Below are 21,449 nucleotides of genomic sequence, written 5' to 3'. Positions count from 1 at the left end.
ACTCGATATCCTTAATCACGATATAGAATACCACATATTCCCAGAGTTTCATTAAAATCTGAAGAACTTGTAAATCTGAGCAAAATATTATTTTTCTTGATTTTTTTGAAAAATAGATTTTCCTGAAAATTTTAGCATAGACGCTTTTACGTCTGTCAAATAAGAATATGTGGTCAAAACCATAAAATTCGTGTAATTAGTCGAGTAATTAGCATATTAATGTAATTATAATTGATATTAAGCATGTAATTAAGCGCTTGATTTTACGAAATGCAGTCTTTGACTCGATATCCTTAATCACCATATAGAATACCACATATTTCCCAGAGTTTCATTAAAATCTGGAGGTTGAAAATCTGAGCAAAATATTATCCAAGGCTTGGATTTTTCTTTATTTCTTTGAAAAAATAGATTTTCCTGAAATTTTCAGTATAGATCCTTGTGCCTGTGTTGAATAAGAATCTTTGGTCAGAACCTTAAAATTCGTGTAATTAGTCCAGTAATTAGGATAATAACATAATTATAGTTAATATTAAATATGTAATCAAGCGCTTAATTTTACGAAATGCAATCTTTTGACTCGATACACTTAACACCATAGAGAACACCACTTATACCCAGATTTTCATTAAAATCTGAAAAAGTTGAAAATTTGAGCAAAACATTATCCATAAGAATCTGGCAATTTTTCTTGATTTTTTTGAGAAAATAGATTTTCCTGAAAATTTCAGCATAGATGCTTATACGTCTGTTCAATAAGAATCTTTGGTCAAAACCTTAAAATTCGTGTAATTAGTCGAGTAATTAGCATATTAATGTAATTATAATTAATATTAGTATGTCTTTAAGCGCTTGATTTTACGAAATGCAGTCTTTTGACTCGATATCCTTAATCACCATATAGAATACCACATATTCCCAGAATTTCATTAAAATCTCAGGAACTTGAAAATCGGAGCAAAATATTATCCAAGGCCTTGGATTTTTCTTGATTTTTTTGAAATAGATTTTCCTAAAATTTTCAGCATAGATCCATGTACGTGTGTTGAATACGAATCTTTGGTTAAAACCCTAAACTTCGTGTAATTAGTCGAGTAATTAGTATATTGATATAATTGTAATTAATATCAAATATGTGGTTAAGCGCTTAATTTTACGAAATGCAATCTTTTGACTCAATACACTTAATCACCATAGAGAATACCACTTATACCAAGATTTTCATTAAAATCTGAACAAGTTGAAAATTGAGCAAAATATTTTTTTGAAAAAATAGGTTTTCCTGAAAATTTCAGCATAGATCCTTGTACGTCTGTTGAATAAGGATCTTTGGTTAAAACCTTTAAATTCGTGTAATTAGTCGAGTAATTAGCATAACAAAATTATATTTAATATTAAATATGTAATTATGCGCTTGATTTTACGAAATGCAATCTTTTGACTCGATACGCTTAACACCATAGAGAATACCACTTATACCCAGATTTTCATTAAAATCTGAAGAAGTTGAAAATTTGAGCAAAATATTATCCTGGATTTTTCTTGATTTTTTTGAAAAAATAGATTTTCCTGAAATTTTCAGCATAGATGCTTTTACGTCTGTTCAATAAGAATCTTTGGTCAAAACCCTAAAATTCGTGTCATTAGTAGAGTAATTAGCATATTAATGTCATTATAATTGATATTAAGTATGTAATTTAGCACTTGATTTTACGAAATGCAGTCTTTTGACTCGATATCCTTAATCACCATATTGAATACCACATATTCCCAGTTTCATTAAAATCTGAAGAACTTGAAAATCTGATTTTTCTTGTTTTTGAAAAAATAAATTTTCCTGAAAATTTCAGCATAGATCCGTGTACATCTGTTGAATAAGAATCTTTGGTTAAAACCTTAAAATTCGTGTAATTAGTTGAGTAATTAGCATATAAATATAATTATAGTTAATATCAAATATGTGGTTAAGCGCTTAATTTTACGAAATGAATCTTTTGACTCGATACACTTAATCACCATAGAGAATACCACTTATACCCAGATTTTCATTAAAATCTGAACAAGTTGAAAATTTGAGCAAAATATCCTAGGATATTTCTTGATTTTTTTTGATCAAATAGATTTTTCTGAAATTTTCAGCATAGATGCTTTTACGTCTGTTGAATAAGAATCTGTGGTCAAAACCATGAAATTCGTGTAATTGGTCGAGTAATTAGCATATTAATGTAATTATAATTAATATTAAGTATGTAATTAAGCGCTTAATTTTACGAAATGCAGTCTTTTCACTCGATATCCTTAATAACAATATAGAATACCACATATTCCCAGAGTTTCATTAAAATCTGAAGAGGTTGAAAATTTGAGCAAAATATCCAAGGCTTGGATTTTTCTTGATTTTTTTGAAAAAATAGATTTTCCTGAAATTTTCAGCATAGATCCTTGTACGTGTGTTGAATAAGAATCTTTGGTCAAAACCTTAAAATTCGTGTAATTAGTCGAGTAATTAGCATGATAACATAATTATAGTTGAAATTAAATATGTAATTAAGCGCTTAATTTTACGAAATGCAATCTTTTGACTCGATACACTTACCACCATAGAGAATACCACTTCTACCCAGATTTTCATTTAAATCTGAACAAGTTGAAAATTTGAGTAAAATATTGGATTTTTCTTGATTTTTTTGAAAAAAAAAGATTTTCCTGAAAATTTCAGCATAGATGCTTGTACGTCTGTTGAATAAGAATCTTTGGTCAAAACCTTAAAATTCGTGTAATTAGTCGAGTAATTAGCATATCAATATAATTATAGTTGATATGGCTAGGGTTGTGCGCAGGAGGGTGGATGTTCTGGAAATGAGATGTTTGAGGACAATATGTGGTGTGAGGTGGTTTGATCGAGTAAGTAATGTAAGGGTAAGAGAGATGTGTGGAAATAAAAAGAGTGTAGTTGAGAGAGCAAAAAAGGGTGTTTCGAAATGGTTTGGTCACATGGAGAGAATGAGTGAGGAAAGATTGACCAAGAGGATATATGTGTCAGAGATGGAGGGAACGAGGAGAAGTGGGAGACCAAATTGGAGGTGGAAAGATGGAGTGAAAAAGATTTTGAGTGATCGGGGCCTAAACATGCAGGAGGGTGAAAGGCGGGCAAGGAATAGAGTGAATTGGAACGATGTGGTATACCGGGGTCGACGTGCTGTCAATGGATTGAAACAGGGCATGTGAAGCGTCTGGGGTAAACCATGGAAAGTTGTGTGGGGCCTGGATGTGGAAAGGGAGCTGTGGTTTCGGGGCATTATTACATGACAGCTAGAGACTGAGTGTGAACGAATGGGGCCTTTGTTGTCTTTTCCTAGCGCTATCCCGCATACATGAGGGGGGAGGGGGCTGTTATTCCATGTGTGGCGAGGTGGCGATGGGAATAAATAAAGGCAGATTATGAATTATGTACATGTGTATATATGTTTATGTCTGTGTGTGTATATATATGTGTACATTGAGATGTATAGGTATGTATATTTGCGTGTGTGGACGTGTATGTATATACATGTGTATGTGGGTGGGTTGGGCCATTCTTTCGTCTGTTTCCTTGCGCTACCTCGCTAACGCTGGAGACAGCGACAAAGCAAAATGAATATACATATATATATATATATATATATATATATATATATATATATATATATATATATATATATATATATATATATATATATACATATATTACTACTGCAATGTTTATATATACATACACATTTTTTCATACATATGCGCCATTTCTCGCGTAAGCGAGGTAGCGTGAAGAACAGAAGGCAGCCTTAAGAGGGAAAATCCTCACTTGGGCCCGTCTTTGTTCTCTCTTTTCGAACAGTAAAAAAAAGTTCAGTTCATTAGAAATGCGCAAAAGGACTGTTATTGTCTGAATCGTGAAGATCTTGGTGTATTCATAGGGTCGAAGTTTTGGCGTCCAGTTTTAGTCATCATGCGATGCTCTTTGTTTGCAGTTGCGTATCCCACCTAAACAGTTGGGCATGTGGGACTACCAATTCCTGAAGGCAGATGCCGAGGAAGGGGATCTCCTTGAGCAAGGACCAACCAATTACGTCTACTCCTTGATATACACAAAATAATAAAATCAACTCTGTATTACGCATTGAAAATAAAAAAAAAAACAATCTTTAAGAAGTACTGTATTGCAAAATAACAATGTTTCTACTGCAAACACCGACTATAAAGAAGAAACAGATCAGTAGCATCTTACACATTGCTAGCCAACTAGAACTCGTTTGGTGCCTCAGTATCCCATCGAGGGCTTCTTAATACTTAACATAATACCTCCAGCCCACCTCTATGGATCTGTGTGATTTTCAAGTAGCCCATCCATCACCTTCCCAGGTACCACCATGTCCAATGATACCACTCCGTCGTTCCCCTAACCGGCACCGCTTTTCTAAACACAATCAGGTTCCCGCAGACACAACAAGGCCAAAGTATCACAACAAGGGCCCACGCGAAACCGAAGCCAGAAACTCTTTTTAGAATCACAATATCCTAATGCCACTGACTGCCTGAATGTCCTTAACCTCTTCAGTCTCTGTAGTTATTCCTTAAGTTTAACTGGTTAGTCGCTGACTACAATACTCAGTTATTCCTCTAGAAATTGCTTCGATAAAGGAGTCTAACCCTGCAATTGACTTCGACTGACAGGGTAGAAGTTTCTCCATATATCGCCTGCCAGACGAACGACTCCATAACCAGAGCCGAGACACAGCAAGGAAAGAATTATCAAACATTTCATATATATATATATATATATATATATATATATATATATATATATATATATATATATATATATATATATAAACACCTTATTTATGATGCTTTTGACATTGCCTTCTTGTATTTTCCACCATAAATCACGTCCTGACCAACTGCATTCACACACACACACACACACACACACACATATATATATATATATATATATATATATATATATATATATATATATATATATATATATATATATAAACATCTTATTTATCATGCTTTTGACACTGCCTCCTCGTATTTTCCACCATAAATCACGTGCTGACCAACTGCATTCACATCTATAGTCATATTCTGGATGCCAGGTGCTTGGAAAAGAACATTCCCATATAACGAACGGCTTATATCATTGGCAGCAGGTGAATTCGCCAACAAACAGAATTTTTACACAAGTTTTTGTGAGCGATAGACAACATCCATTTGTAGAATCGCCATAACATGCCTGGGATTTAAACACTCGTACGATAACTTCTCCACGAATCACGTAACATCTGCAGCGTTGGCCAGTGGAACGGTCATAAATGCACCGAAATTTGTAAAAACCCGTATGGTTTCAGAATCATCTTGAACACCTGTAGGTGTTCATAGTCTTCTTTTTTGATTGGTGGTTAAGATTTGACGTTTGTGGCCCATATGACCGAGGCAGCCCGCAAGTCGATTCAACCGAAATAACCAACAAACGCTGGCCAGTGTGCGACTGCGAGAGGCTTCAAGCAACTTCAACAGAGGTACGGAGTATCGTGTTTTATAAACCACAAGGAACCTTAGGGTAGAGGTAGGAGTTTATAGTGGCAAGGGCCACTAAGGCTATGTTGTACGGTGACAGAGCGACCGTCCCTTTTGCATTCTTAGAACAAGATGATCGTTTACATGAATTACCTTTGTAGACTAATGATGATAGACTTTCCGTTAGCAAATGATATCCATTACCAAAATACTGATTCTCATCAAAAGAATGGAGCAAAGAGCAGGTGACAGGAATGTGTACTGATAGGCTACCTAAGAAGCTGGATGGAATACTGTGTTAATTTGATGTATGTTGAAAACTCATTTTTTTTTTTTTACCTTGCTTTGGGCTCCCGCAAAATGAAAGGTCAGTGGACAAGGTTTAGGGATATTTGGATTATGTAGTTCGTTTATGCTTGCCCAATTAGAGAAAGAATATAGATTATTTGGAAAATATATGTGACAAAACTGATACCGAATATTGGAAATGTATATTGCATTGTTGGGCTAAAGAGATTAACTTTACATTCTGGGAAACAGATCAGACAAAGAGGTTAATTAAAGACGGTGATGTGAAAGAAGGACATAGAGAAAACTGGCATCATTACAGTGCTATTATAAAGTAATTAAGACCGAACTAATAACACTCGGTTTAGTCTTGACAAATTCATACATGAAAATAGGTTAAAAAAAAAAAACTGGTTTGGAAATAGCGTTGACGATTAATGGAGCAGATTACGAAATCATATCAGCTCAAGTTGTTTTGGGAAACTTTATGGAATGAACAGGAAACTGAGTCACCATGAACGGATGGTAGTAACTAGGAGTCGCCATGCATGGGTCTATAGCTTCCGTATTGATTCCTTCTTCTGCTGTAATTTCAGATGAGGGATGCATGGGAAATAACTCGAGATAGAATTTAGAGAAAGCGTATTTGTTTACAGGGTCGTTATGAATGATAACGTTGATCTCGTATGACGATTCAATTCCGTGTGTGAAGCGAAGAAGCGCTTGCGAAAACGGGATTACGTAATGAGGGTAGGTTAAGAGATGCACAAGAGTGATTTGAAGGGACTGTTATATTTTGTTTCTCTGTTGTCTCCAAATTCATGACGATTTGAGTTTTCGTTAAGCTTCGGTGTGAAGAGAGGGTCAAAACTTCGATGATCTTACGAGCTCCTTTGAACTACAGGTCCTCAAAGAATCGTACACGATGCTAGAGAGAAGCGAAGGGAGAGGAAAGATTCCAGAGGAGGAGACCGAGGTTAAAGATCTTGAAGACGACTTGAAATGGGTGAACAGCTTTGAAGACCTACTGGAGGTAGTGGGAACCAGTGGTCGCTGGAACGCCCTCAACTTCACCCTGTGTTCTCTGAGTTAGTACCTGGCTTAATGCATTGTTACCTGGCTTAATACTTTCATTACCTGGCTTAATACTTTCATTACCTGGCTTAATACTTTCATTACCTGGCTTAATACTTTCATTACCTGGCTTAAAACTTTCATTACCTGGCTTAATACTTTCATTACCTGGCTTAACACACCCATTACCTGGCTTAACTGCATCATTACTTGGCATAAGAGGGTCTGTACCTTTTTGTTCAGAGTATCTGTTTTAGAGTTAACAATGACCAGCTTAGTCAGCCCGTGTTTTGCTTTGTAGCTCAGTACCTATTCTAATCATCAGCTGCTGAAATAAGTATATAAGACTTAGTTCTTCAGAACACCTGAATTCTCGTGTTCTTGCACCATACCTGAACTGTCTTTGATAGAGAGCACCTCCTGATCTTAGTGGGTAAGTAGACCTGGCATAAACAGGTTAGCAGATATGGTCAAAGGATCCGGAACTCCTTAGCATAAGATTGGAAAACTTGAGCTATAATGTCTGTGGCTCTAGGTAAAGTAGGTAGGCTTGGACCAAGTGGTCAGCAGACCTTGGTCAGGAAACTGGTGAACCAATTTGCAAGGCCAGTAAAGCTGGCCTAAGGGAAGTGTGTGGAAGGTGTTGGGCAAGCCAGTCTTGGGCAACAAACAGAGCTGCTTCAGGTCCTCCACAGGCTAGAGCTTGAGAATCTGAGTCAGTCTTATAAGGTTCGTTCGGCCGTAGCAACTTGTAGCTCTCTTTCAGGACCCCAGCACATCGATGAAGGCATTTCACCGTGCTACATCCTCGATCTGATTTCATTGTTACACTATGTATATAGGTGTTAATGGAATCAGTCTTTTCCTCCTTCAGCAATCATAACATTGACAACATATATGCACTGTAATGGTCCAATAAGCACTGAGGAGCCTCCTTACCGTTCCATTCTTAAGAACTCCACCCCACCAGACATACATCCATTTGAAACTGGACTCCCAGGCACGTTCGAGTTGCGCCTTCTTGTCTATGTTCTGGCACAACCCATCTCTCCAAGATTAACAGCCTCGATTCTCCAGGTTACAGAATCCATTGCGCCCATTGACGGATAGATATAAATATATATTCCTTTTATCAACCACACCTCTCATAAGATGTTAATGGCCATCCTGTGCATTTCCAGGTGTTCTCTTATCTCCTTTGCATCTGTTGTCATACCAGTTTCTGGGGGCCACTCCCGACCACTGGTGCCACATCGCACCTCTGGAAGAAGCTAACTGGACCCAGGAGCAGATTCTCACCCTTGCCGTCCCCTACAGGTAGTCGAACTTCGTGTGTATATGTATCATTATATGGGTTTAGTCCTCCTTGATCCTTAAGAGATACTCCTCAGAGAAGGGGTCCGTGATTTACGATTTCTATTTATGATGTGTCCTTAGCCAACGACTCTTTTCATGTTCCCAGCCCACGACGCTTAGCCAAAGTTCCCCTCCAGGTGAGGCACCGTCATCCTCATTTCAGGAACGCCACCAGCGAGTACGACGGATGCCACATGTATGGTTACAACTACACGGCGGCGGTGGAGGTCGGCTATGAAGCCAGCGTCAGCAACGTGTCCCTCCTAGGTCTCAGGGGCGACAACGCCACGCTAGTCAAGTGTTCCTCGCGGACCTTCAATTATACTCAGTACCAGTCCACCATCGTTACTGAGGTAATGAGTAACTTTGAGGATAACGCACCACCCTTCCCTCCATCTTTGTGGCTTTCATCTTCCTGCATGTATAATGAATGCTCTTGTTCTATCCACAATACTTATTTGCTACAAAGAAAGTTTGTCTTAGAGTGTCTTGTGGACGCTGTTGTATCTTACATCATGTATGACGCTGTTATTCACCAGCAGCATAGTCTGTGGCATGAATAACATTCCTTTGTGCGACTATTCACTACATGGACGTGATGTTACCTCCATGGGCGTGGGTGTCGGCAGTGGGACCTGGTGTGTGAGCATCGCGTCATCTACTCCTCGACCCAGGCAGTGACGCAGGGAGGGGCTATAATTGGCTCCCTCGTCTTTGGCTTCCTGGTGGACACGTGAGTATTGCCAAGGATCCGGTCTGACGCTAGTCTGCCACCATTTTTGTATCTTAGTCAACCTACGACAGGTATGGTTCGAAAGCGAAGTGCATTTCACCCAAGTTACCAAAGTATTAGTATATTGCTTGCCGACATGTTCTGCATTGTAAGGATTCACCTTAAACAATTTTACATACAATTGTGTCACTGGTTCGCTGAGAAGAGCTTCTCTGCATCTCCAGAGAAATCCACCGTCACCCTCTTAACTATAGACAGAAGGAATCTAAGCTGCACCTTCCAGGCCATACCCCTCAATGGACGGACAACCGCTGCCACTCCAGAGAACCCCAACGAACAGCGCTTCTCATCACAACAGCGTCTGTCAACCGAGGTTTTCGGCAAAGAAGTCCAGGGGTTCTGGAAGATACTTAGGTTCCACAACATCAAGATTTCTTTTGAAAGTGTTCATGTTTGTGGTTTTGTGTATAGCATACCTCTTGGATTTAATCCTATTCCTTATTTTCAGTAATTAAACACGCGTTTCTAAAGGTTTTCCCCTCTTTTTTTTTTTTTCATTCTCTGGGCAAACGTTCCACAGTCCTTGTGATGCACTTTTAGCTGTGACTATCATCCGTTCCCTTGAGCCACATGTGTAACTAATACAATTTATGTCCGACAGGTGGGGACGGCGGCCTGTGCTCCTACTGTGTTCGGTGTTGCAAATTGTCGCCTCTTTTCTGAATGCAGCCTCGCCCACCGTCGAAGTCTACATCATCATCCGGGTCATCATCTCTTTCTTGAGCTCCGGACTGTACATCTCCTCGTTCGTCTATGGTACGCTCTATCCACTTGGCCGTCGGTGTAAAAGACGAAATTATGGGTTGTATGATAAGTGAATATGCATCTCACAACACCCCTCGTTGGCCAAGGGTGTCAAGGACGGGGGAGGTGTATTGTGGGTAATGGAATACAGTTTTCCACCTGGCTTTAGCTGACATTCCGTAAAGCTTGAGATATGCTTATTTACATGATGCACCACCTAGTGGTGGTGGTGGCGAGTTCGGTTGTTACTGGGAGCAGGACGACGTGTATCGAGAGCGTCAGCTGCCGGAATGTGGTGGTCGTATATAGAGTTTGGCCACCGGATATACGTGGTGTCTTGGATCACACACGAGGAATTTCGATGTAGTAGATGAGCTCTGCAATAATTCAGGATAGACTCAGTGCTGGAAAGTCAGAGACAAACCATTAAAAAGTAACGTGTTCTTGTGGTATTAACATACTCAGCTTCAGCTTTCCAGTTCTAGGAAGTACCATTTGCAGATAATGCATAGTTCATTTTACCACGAAAAACCTAAATGTCCCGTTTGAAAATGAAGCTGTTGATGTTAATGGTTGAAGACGTATGCATATCAGTGAAATGTAAAAACTGATACAGCATCGGGAAAGGAAGTGTCCTGTTGAGTGGAATGAGGCGAATAGGTGCTTTTATAGGAATGTTATGAAGGTGACCATTCGCCCTGATTTTGATCAGGTGAAGAGGTGCTGTAAATCCCAGATTGGTATGGCTTCACTGGATGAGATACCCTGATTGCCAGTCTGCTCAGGGGATAAGACAGCAGTTGCTCTGAAGACCTCCTGAAATGTCTTAATCAGTTGGTAGGCTGAAGGGACGGATGATGACATACAGGAGGTAGTGTCGAGGTTTCATAGGCTACATTCCACGGGAGGTTGGGTTGTCTTGGATGGCTAATGACAACAGGAACAAACACCATCTGATCTAATTAGGGCAGAATGAGACTAAGATTGATCAGCTGACGTCGCTGAAATAACGTCAAGAAATCTCGACCAGCCATTGGGCTCCCAAGCTCCCAATATCTAACGTAAAACTGTGAGGAAATCTGCTCATCTTGTCTTTTCCCATTTTCTCATTCGTTAGAAAACGGATCGTATGTTGCTGCAGACTTTTATGTGGTCTTAGGGAGTACAGTATCAACATAACTGAGTACATTTAAGTTTACTTGTACGCTAAATTTTCTCACCCCTGATACTCTCGAATCTGGGATTCGACGGTTCATATTCATGAAGGTTCAGATATTATCCGAGTACTAACTAGACTTAAGTCCAGTAGGTGAGGTGACTCAAGTCATCGCTGCAGGCAGGGGGGGTTTGACTGACTGCTCTAATACTCCTGTAGCGATGGAGACGTGTGCCACGCACCACCGTGAGGCGTTGTGCACATTACTCGCGATGCCGTGGGCCCTTAGCCTCCTACTGTTGGCTGGGATCGCCTATCTAGTACGCAGCTGGAGGTGTCTTCAGATCACCCTCTCCAGTCCAGCAATCTTGACCATCGTTTTCTACTGGTAAGTCTCGGATTACAGTACCGCCAACTTGTTAAGCCTTCCTTTCACAAGGAACTGCGTATCTGATGGCATTAAGTGATATCTTTTGTGAGAATAACGACCATCATCCATTACCACAGCCACCGATATAACGTGAAGCATAACCCAAGGTCTCACAGCGAGAATGAATCAAAAACTCTCCGTCAATATCAAAGTACGATTGACGCGATGTATCAGTTGGGCTGCCCTCCTACCCATAACACAGTAACAAAACTTCCTTTTCGTAATGTCTTATTTAGTCTCGCCTCCCTACCAGACCCCCAAAACAGCATCATCCAGTATCTTGGTCTTGACCCCGGAGCAGAAATGTGATCTTAATTATTTTGAAATGAAATCGCGGCTCGTATCAAGAAACTGTGGCTTAGAACGATAAGTATTTCACCGCAAATTATGTTGTGGTTCTGGCGATGTATGAGGTCATCTTCTCGAAGCCTAGAAGGGTTGTCTCTAACACTAATGTTGCGACAGGTGGGTTCCAGAGTCTCCCCGCTGGCTCATCATACAAGGTCACAGACAAGAGGCCCTCGGAGTCGTGTCCTGGGCGGCAAAGATCAACCGGAACACGCTGCCTCCTGACCACCACGTCCTCGCGGCCATGAACAGAATTGGACGTCGGTTCAGCTCAAAGGTGACACAAGATCTTTACTCCTCCCTGTTTTCTTCACCATTTCTCCCATTTGTATCGTAATCTTTTATAATTTTAATATTTCTTTTATCATTCAAGGAATCCTTGGAGGCGGGTAAGATACAGAAAGAGACCAAGAGCAACTTCTTTCGAGTCATCTCTACTCTGAGGCACGTCTTCGTCCTGTATACCATTCCTAAGCTGAGAGTTAGAGCTCTAGTGATGGTGTTTTGTTGGTTTGCAGTCGGTGCAGTCTACTACGGTGTCACCTTGGGTGCTACCAACCTCAGGTAGGTTGTACTGTGGGTATTCTTCCTCCCTCACTCCACTTTATGCAAACTTCCTGACTAGAGTTTCTGCTTGCATTTGCCTTTATAATTCTAATCATCAATTCGTAACTCATACTTTTCCATTTATAAGTTACTGTCATATTTGCGTCTGTAAATATAGCCCTTCCAGAAGTGATTGTTACATTTGTTTCAGTTATTCCAGCACTTCCAGAAGTGACTGTCATATTTGCTTATGTTATTCCAGCACCGACTTCTTCCTTCCTCTTGTCGTTTCACCACAGAGTCCAACCTTTATTCGTGTCATGCATGCACTGACCGCCCCCTGCCTTTGCTATCGACTTTTGATAAACTGATAGTCTTGCCTTGCTCATCCCACTCCATAACAGAAGTTCCGCTTATCCTCGCGTCGTTCAAAGACTCATCGCTTTCGATGCTCCATTCACTGCGATAGTGATCTTAGTTTCTACTGCTTGTTCCAGTGATGATATTTTCGTTCTAGCACTAATCCTCACTGCTCACGTCTGACCAGTAATTTACTTTATAACGTTCCATAGCCGATCCCAGCCCTATGTCGTTCAAGTGCTACTAACTCCTACAGTTTTAAATGTCATTCAAGGACGTCCAGGAACCTTTAGCAACGCGTTGCTCCAGGACTGAAATGACTTTGAGCCTTTTTGTCGTCCCTGTAGTGACTCACTGAGCCATGTTGCTCGCCTGTCGTCCGAGTGTTGGTTGACCTTTACAATGGTTTTCAGTCGTTCCAGCCCTGATCCCTCCTCTACCCTGCTCGTTAGAGTAACATCTCATCTCTTCCTCCGCCACACCACCCCGTTGCTTCCATCTTTTGTATGCTGTGCAGCAATGACCCCCAGATGTTTAACTTGTCCAGTTCACTGGCTTTTGTTCAACCCGCGAGCATCAGTATGGGATCAAAACCTCTCCCTTTTTCTCGCTCTGTTTGTTGACCTCTTCCCTCGCTCTTGTTTCAGGATTGACCTTTACTTGTACATGCTCCTGGGAGGGTTGGTGGAGATACCGTCATACCTCCTCCTGTGGCCAGCTCTCATCTTCGTCGGGAGGAGGAAGTTCCTCGTGGTGCTCTACCTTGTGTGTGGGCTCTCCATCATCCTCGTCTTGTCATTCATGGTCGTCTCCGCTGTTGGTAAATGTGTCTTGTACGAGTTTGCAGCTGGTGACTGGGGACACAAACTATACTGATGTTCAAATCAAGAGTAATATATATATTTTAGAAGCTCCAAGTCAATGGGGGTGGATTAGAGAAGAATTTTATACCATTGCGTTCTCGATTGATGAACGAAACGTGTGTCTGTTAATAATATATGTTTTCAATGCTATGATCAGTATCATCATTATTGTAACATTATCATCGTGTCTTTCTCTATGAGGGAGAGGATACATTAGATTGGCATGGTCTGGCTAGCAGTGTGGAAGGTGTAGTGAAAATGAGTTCGTGAAGAATGAAACGAAGATGCCTCTGTTCAGGGGATAAGGTGAATATGCATCTTTGGGAGGAAAAGGTTTTCCCAGGCTATTTTTTTTTCTTAGATAAGAGCGCTTTTATCAATGTTATCAACATTCGATTATTCCCATCCTCGTAATCCTTTGACTCTTATGTTACGGCAGAAGGCAAGGGCGTCGTGGTGTTCCTAGCTCAGACCGGCAAGATAGCGGTGACGGCAGCCTACCAGCTCATCTGGGTATACGCCGCTGAGCTTTTCCCGACCGAGTACCGGTCCTTGGCGTTGGGCATGGGAAACACATTGGCCAGGATAGGGGGCGCCTGCTCCCCTTACATCAACGACGTCCTGGTGAGTGGTGATTCCCCAGTGTGGCAAGGACATGGGCATTGCTTTTTTGAGAAGTGTCGTAGAAGGCGACTAAAACGGGATTGAGCGGGGGGGGGGGGGGGGGGGGGGGGATGGGGGGGGATAGGAATCCTCCCCTCTCACTTTCAATTTCCCAAAAGAAGGAACAGAGAAGGGGGCAAGTGAGGATATTCCCTCAAAGGCTCAGTCCTCTGTTCTTAACGCTACCAAGCTAATGTGGGAAATGGCGAAATATATATATATATATATATATATATATATATATATATATATATATATATATATATATATATATATATATCTTTTTTTCTTTCATACTATTCACCATTTCCCGCATTAGCGAGGTAGTGTTAAGAACAGAGGACTGGGCCTTTTAGGGAATATCCTCACCTGGCCCCCTTCTCTGTTCCTTCTTTTGGAAAAAAAAAAAAAAAAAAAAATTGAGAGGGGAGGATTTCCAGCCCCCCGCTCCCTTCCCTTTTAGTCGCCTTCTACGACACGCAGGGAATACGTGGGTAGTATTCTTTCTCCCCTATCCCCATATATATATATATATATATATATATATATATATATATATATATATATATATATATATATATATATATATATACATATAAATATATATATATATATATATATATATATATATATATATATATATATATATATATATATATATATATATATATATATATATACACACAGACATATACATATACACACATGTACTTAATTCATACTTGCTGCCTTTATTCATTCCAGTATATATATATATATATATATATATATATATATATATATATATATATATATATATATATATATATATATATATATATATGGGAGCGGGTGGCTGGAAATCCTCCCCTCTCGTTTTTTTTTTAATTTTCCAAAAGAAGGAACAGAGAAGGGGGCCAGGTGAGGATATTCCCTCAAAGGCCCAGTCCTCTGTTCTGAACGCTACCTCGCTAACGCAGGAAATGGCGAATAGTCTGAAACACACACAGACACACACACATATATATATATATATATATATATATATATATATATATATATATATATATTCTTTTTCTTTTATCATGTAACCACAGGATCCCTTTAATGGGGCTTCTGCATGGTGTGCACGTACGCTAGAATGAGATGAGTGAAAGGAGTTGAAGAGAAGGGAAAAGAACGAGTCGACAAAGGGTGTAGATCATACCAAGGAGCATGTGTGCAAGACAGGGGGAAAGAGCAAGGGCTGGAGGATCATTACTACTTGCCTTGCTGATGGAAGGGTGTCTCGAGACGGGCTGAAACGGGCACCGAACACAACCTTTTTGACCATGTTGTGTTGCATCTTGCAGGGGCAGTACTTCCTGTGGGCACCGTCGGCCCTCTTCGGCTTGTTGTCCCTGGTGGCCGCGGCCTTGACGCTGCTGCTGCCGGAGACCAGCCGCTGCGTGATGCCCGAGTCGAGCGACTTCGTCAAGGAAGGAGAGGAGGACGGTGCTACGGACGATGAGTCGGAGCGTCGTCTTTGCCCGTCGTCCTCGACGCCCTAGAGGACAGAAGTGGTGACAGACAAGAAGAAACTGTGATCGAATCCTAACGTTTCCAGATCCTAGAAAAAAATGTGAAAGTAAAACCTTACAACTCAGGAGGGGATCGTTATCAAAGTGCAGTGCAGCCAAGACATGACAATCTCAAGTGTGTGACCACCGCTCAGTGTTAGAGTACTCGCCATTGCACCACTAGCCACTCCAAAGACCTCAAAAGCCCTTCCGGTACATCGGATTTATTCTTATTTCACCAGAGATATAGGGTCGACCGGGTCCTGTAAGGGTTTCCTCTGGTCTTTGGTGAAGGCCAACCACTGGAGAGAGTAGCATTCAACAAGACCCTAAAGGTGGAGGTGGGTTGGTCGTCGTCTTCCACCTCGCTAGAGGCGCTAGACGTTAACAGTATGATTATCGCTACACTATAAATCATTTTATTGTACCGTGATTCTAAGAACTAACCTGTGGGAAGGAACACGGCCAAGGTCCAGGCATGCGTGCAAGGCGAGGACGTGTGATCCCGGAGGGCATGTCCCCAAAGCCACCAATTTCTCTGTAAATGTTGAGTGAAATATATGAATAACAACGATACAGGTTCAGCAAAGATCAGTGAATTAGACAGTCAGTATTTTCTTCCTTCAAATACATTTGTTTTATTGTCATCATCCTCAACCTCTTCTCTTTCTAAAGAATTTTCTCGGATCTTCACGCATTTACGTGCATGCCTATCACTTAAGATCACCGTAATACAATTTCATTTTCTCAAACTGATTATCCATGTTTTACTACCGTCCACAATCTGAATTTGTCAGACCGTAGCATTGACTGAAGGTATAACATTAATGTCAACAGGGTCTTCTTACAACTTGACATATATTCAAAATACAGCCATGTACTTACTTTGGTGGGACAGAAATATATGGTCTCAATGGAAAATGTTTTTAACTGTCACCCTAATGTTTAAGAATATGGTTATAATAACATCTCTAGGTTGAAGATCTTATAACCCCAGCCTGACACTCGCCTCATTATCAATATATGACTAGATCATTAAGTGTAAAATGATAAAACAGATACAAAGAAAAATATCACCAGTCCCCTTTGTTATGACGTCGCATCCGCCCCCCCATGTACGAGTAAACGGGGAGGGTGGGTAATGCGAAGCAGCTCAATCACCCAGCCTTCACATCCAAGAACCGGGAAAACTGGATGGAGCTGAAAATGAGGGTTCTCAAAGCTGGAGGAGTGAGACTCACAGACGACGTCTTCTCCAGAACAAGGCTCCTAACACCAGTGAGGATGCAATCGCCAAGCTTACTACGACAGGCAAGGTAGAGTGGCTATCTTCATCCTCGTCGCTGGAGACACTGCTGTCACTCTCATCTCCAACAGTACTAGCACCGTTGTCACTGGCACTAGCACCGCCGTCACTGGAAGCACCGGCACTAGCACTGCCGTCACTGACAGCACTGGCACTAGCACCTCCGTCACTGACAGCACCGGCACTAGCACCGCCGTCACTGACAGCACTGGCACTAGCACCTCCGTCACTGACAGCACCGGCACTAGCACCGCCGTCACTGACAGAACCGCCACTAGCACCGCCGTCACTGACAGCACCGGCACTAGCACCGCCGTCACTGACAGCACTGGCACTAGCACCTCCGTCACTGACAGCACCACCACTAGCACCGCCGTCACTGACAGCACCGGCACTAGCACCGCCGTCACTGGCAGCACTGGCACTAGCACCTCCGTCACTGACAGCACCGGCACTAGCACCTGCCGTCACTGGCAGCACCGGCACTAGCACCGCCGTCACTGGTGGTATTAGCAAGAGCATTGTCCCTAGGCCTGGTTTCCTCATAGCCTTCTCTTCTCGCAGTGACATTGTCTTCTTCATCATCACTCCTCCGCTCACCGTCTCTTGGTTTCAGTAAGAGCGGAAACAGAATCACAGCTGCATGCAGGAACACCATGATTAAAGTGCATTGTCCACACTTATTGGCATTCTAGATCCTGTAGAGCTGTATCAACTGGTGAAGGTCCTCATTCTCGTCAGCTGCCCTAACCGTGATCATTGGAATTCTTAAAAGAGGAACAGTCGTCCACCAGGGGCGACATATCTTCAGATCAAGTTCAGGGGGCTTTGGGAACCACGAGCCTATCACGGGAACTTGCCGCAGGAAGACCCGAATTGAATAGGCGTTGAGGTGTTGCTCCCTCACATGGTCTTCAAGGAAATGGCGCTCAGAATCCAAATCCATTATCTTTCCCTTAGCTCGTTGGTCCAAGATGTATATCAAAAGCGCCGTCACAAGGAAAGCCAAAAGAAGGAGATATCGTTTCATCTTTGTGAAATCTGTTGTCTCCTTGGAGCAACCCAAAGCACGTCGACTGGCATATTGTAGATGAATTATAAAGTTAAGCTGGGGCTTCGTTATAGGTTAGAGGCCAGTAGTGAAGATAATGTGGAATCGATACGTCATTCTGCCGATGACGAGAGACGTCGATTCGTTTCTTGATGGGACGTGAGAGATGCGTCAAGAGTAAGGCTGGGTGTGTGTAGTGAAGATACGTTTTGTCGAGGGTGAAGTGAAGGTATGCAAGACGAGGGTGCTGTCACTGCTAAGGGAGGAGTGTTTCGGCCTCAATGATCCTAGTAGCTGATAGGCCTCAAGCCCAACCAATCAAGGAGTGAGTGTATATTGGTGGCATGTACAAGAGGCTCATAGCCATATGAATCGCACATGGATACTTGATTGTGAGTCGCTATGCCTTCCTCGTCTGCTGTCACTCCATCAAAGTTCAGTTCATTTCGCATCATTTTTTATCCACCTCAAAGTAGTGAAGATGTGTGTGTGTGAGTGTGTGAGTGTGTGTGTGTGTGTGTGTGTGTGTGTGTGTGTGTGTATGTGTGTATGTGTGTGTGTGTATGTGTGTGTGTGTGTGTGTAAGGAGAGGGATGAGAGTAAATGTGAATAAAAACACGGTTGTTAGGTTTAGCAGTTAAGGGACATGTCAATTAGGGTGTGAATCTGAATAGAAAAAAAAAAAAAGGGAGGATGCGAAGTGTTTTTGATACCCGGGAGTGGACAAGACAGCGAATGGAACCATGGAAGTGGAAGCGAGGCATAAGTTGGGCGAGGGGGCGAAGGTTCTCGAAGCAGTGAAGAATGTGTGGAGAGAGAACGTTATCTGGGAGGGCAAAAATGTGTGTTTGAAGGTACAGTAGTCTCAACAATAATATACGGATGCGAGACATGGCTACAGATGAGACTGTGCGGAGAAGGATGGATGTGTTGGAAATGAAATGCTTGAGGACAATATGTGGTTTGATCGAGTAAGAAATGAAAGGGTAAGGGAGAGACGTAATGATAAAAAGAGTGTGGTTGAGAAATCTGAAGAGGGTATACTGAAATGGTTTGGTCGTATGGAGAGAATGAGTGAGGAAAGGTTGACAAAAGGAAGATGTGTTAGAAATGGAGGGAACAAGGAGATCGGGAAGACCAAATTGGAGGTGGAAGTATGGAGTGAAAAAGATTTTGAACGATCCTCACAGCATATATTTTCCTTAAACATCTAATTTCCAACTCACACATACACATTATATATATATATATATATATATATATATATATATATATATATATATATATATATATATATATATATATATATATATATAAGCGCAATAAATACCATATTCATTGGACATCAATGGGAGACCCACCTGGCACTCTGTTCTACTCGACCTTTGCTTGCTGGCTCCTCCTCACTCGCTTGTTTACAGTCGGGAATGCGCCTCTTGGTAACACAGACCCACTGTGAGGTCCGCTTGGCACCCTCGCCGCTGCTGAGTACTGACGCTCGATCCCACAACGGTAAAGAGACTCCGTTTCTTAACGTTGATATCTCAATGAGCGGTAAACCAAAACTTAAACCAGTATACCACACGTGAGGTGTCCGGTATACCAAGGTATATAAACTCGTACCGTTAGTGAGACTGCGCCGTGGTACACTGCCACCGCGCCTCAGCCTGTACCGTTGGTGAGGTTGTGTTGTGGTACGTTGCAACCACACGGATCCACCAGTCGCGCGGCGTCTTACGTAAAGTGGCCGTACCGATCCCACTCACTGCCATGGCTTGCGACTCTTGACTGACGCACGTGATGTCGGAGGGCGCGTCTACTGAAGCACGTGGTGGGAAAGAGGGACACACACACACACACACACACACACACACACACATCTTGAAGCACGTGGAGTAACGGGCGTGCATTAAGGCACACCAGGTCGAAGTACGTGGAAATGTGATGTGAATGCATGTATTAAAACACGTAAACCGAAGCACGTGATGAAAAAAAAGAAAAGAAAAGAAGAAAGTCACCAACACGCTGCAGCACATGAAACTGAACGTGGTAGACGGGGCACGTGAGGGGGAGCTACGCAGCAGAGGGAGGATTCATCACGTATGAAGATACAGAGATTCAAGAACTGGGTCGAGGTCCTCCGCTTTTTGAGCGGATTCTGACGGGCGGTGGCGTAAAAAAGTCGCTCCTCAACTGACATTATTATATAACATCTTTTAATTTTCCACCCACTTGAACGAGACGACTGTGTGTGCGAAAGTCATTTACCAAAAGATAAGCGTCTAATTCTTACGACAAGAAATTGATTAAGTGTTTATAACTGACATAACTTGGTGTTAACTGGTATCACTGGTTTAACTAGAGACACGGAAGAGTCTGACATGACTGATATGTTATCATCATTATGCAACCCCAGGACACCCCTTCTAGTGGTCTAGATCTGGGGAGTTATGATCCCTCGACGAGATTGTTCTACTCCCTTCCGCTGCTGATGATTCAGCCTTGCTCGGGGCTTGACGAACACGGACTTCTCGTTCGCGGTGTAACCTCCTGCAGGAGGAGTCAAGCAAAACCACCACTCCGTAGCCTACAGACGGAGAGGGACCACTCCGGCCTCTAAACAATACAGTTACCAAAGAAATGAAATGCCATAGAAACTGACATTCCATCCTCAACATATGCGGCGGGATCGAGTATGATTCTCACGCATGCCATATCTGCCAAAATGCTTTTGACCACCTGATCAAAGGAGGTACGTACGGCTTGATAAACAGTATCATGACTACAGTGAATCGTATTTCTTACTCTTGGAATCCTAGCCCAAAAGAAAAGAAGATATAAATGATAAGAAGTATGCTAATCAATAAAGAGGTCAGGTTGATCACATCTGTAGATCATTTTGACAAATGAGGAGGACCAATTAGAAGGCGGGAATACCTGGGCACAATCAATGGGGCATGGGTCCTTAGGTGTTCCAGTCTTGAGAGAGAGGTCATAGTTATTCCAAAACTATTGATAAAGCATTTGATCAACGGAAAACAGAAGTAATAACAAAAAATGTCATTAATAAACGTACATTTTACAGGTGTTATTTCTTGACGTCATTCTTTTCGCGTGTGGCGGGGAAACTAGACGACTTACGGTAATGGAATTACACCAGAAGTTTTGTCCTAACCTCAAAATAACTGGTCTATGTCATAGCCTATATAAATTTCTAATGAATTTTAATATATATATATATATATATATATATATATATATATATATATATATATATATATATATATATAAAACCTGGTGAAAATAGTATACCAGTCTGCCACTGCTGTGTTTGTGGCAACCTGACTACACACACACACACACACACTACC

At 41.7% G+C, this 21,449-nt stretch overlaps 2 protein-coding genes across 2 annotated transcripts; both read left to right on the top strand.

Moving 5' to 3' along the window:
- Positions 1-5,331: 5,331 nt before the first annotated feature.
- LOC139753446 (organic cation transporter protein-like) lies at positions 5,332-16,659 on the top strand. The gene is made up of 12 exons (XM_071669962.1): positions 5,332-5,564; positions 6,755-6,938; positions 8,106-8,241; positions 8,444-8,633; positions 8,910-9,013; positions 9,675-9,829; positions 11,193-11,361; positions 11,869-12,028; positions 12,125-12,315; positions 13,305-13,477; positions 13,960-14,144; positions 15,515-16,659. Exons 2-12 carry the CDS (start codon positions 6,776-6,778, stop codon positions 15,710-15,712), a joined length of 1,824 nt encoding a protein of 607 aa, XP_071526063.1. The 5' UTR covers positions 5,332-5,564; positions 6,755-6,775; the 3' UTR covers positions 15,713-16,659.
- LOC139753108 (uncharacterized) lies at positions 16,282-18,063 on the top strand. The gene is made up of 2 exons (XM_071669196.1): positions 16,282-16,327; positions 16,874-18,063. The coding sequence occupies exons 1-2, from the start codon at positions 16,282-16,284 to the stop codon at positions 17,644-17,646; spliced, it is 819 nt and encodes a 272-aa protein (XP_071525297.1). The 3' UTR covers positions 17,647-18,063.
- The last annotated feature ends 3,386 nt before the right edge of the window (positions 18,064-21,449 follow it).

Source organism: Panulirus ornatus, chromosome 14 (genome assembly GCF_036320965.1).
Source record: "Panulirus ornatus isolate Po-2019 chromosome 14, ASM3632096v1, whole genome shotgun sequence".
NCBI classification, from domain to species: domain Eukaryota; kingdom Metazoa; phylum Arthropoda; class Malacostraca; order Decapoda; family Palinuridae; genus Panulirus; species Panulirus ornatus.
This window is presented reverse-complemented; position numbering and strand designations above follow the sequence as displayed.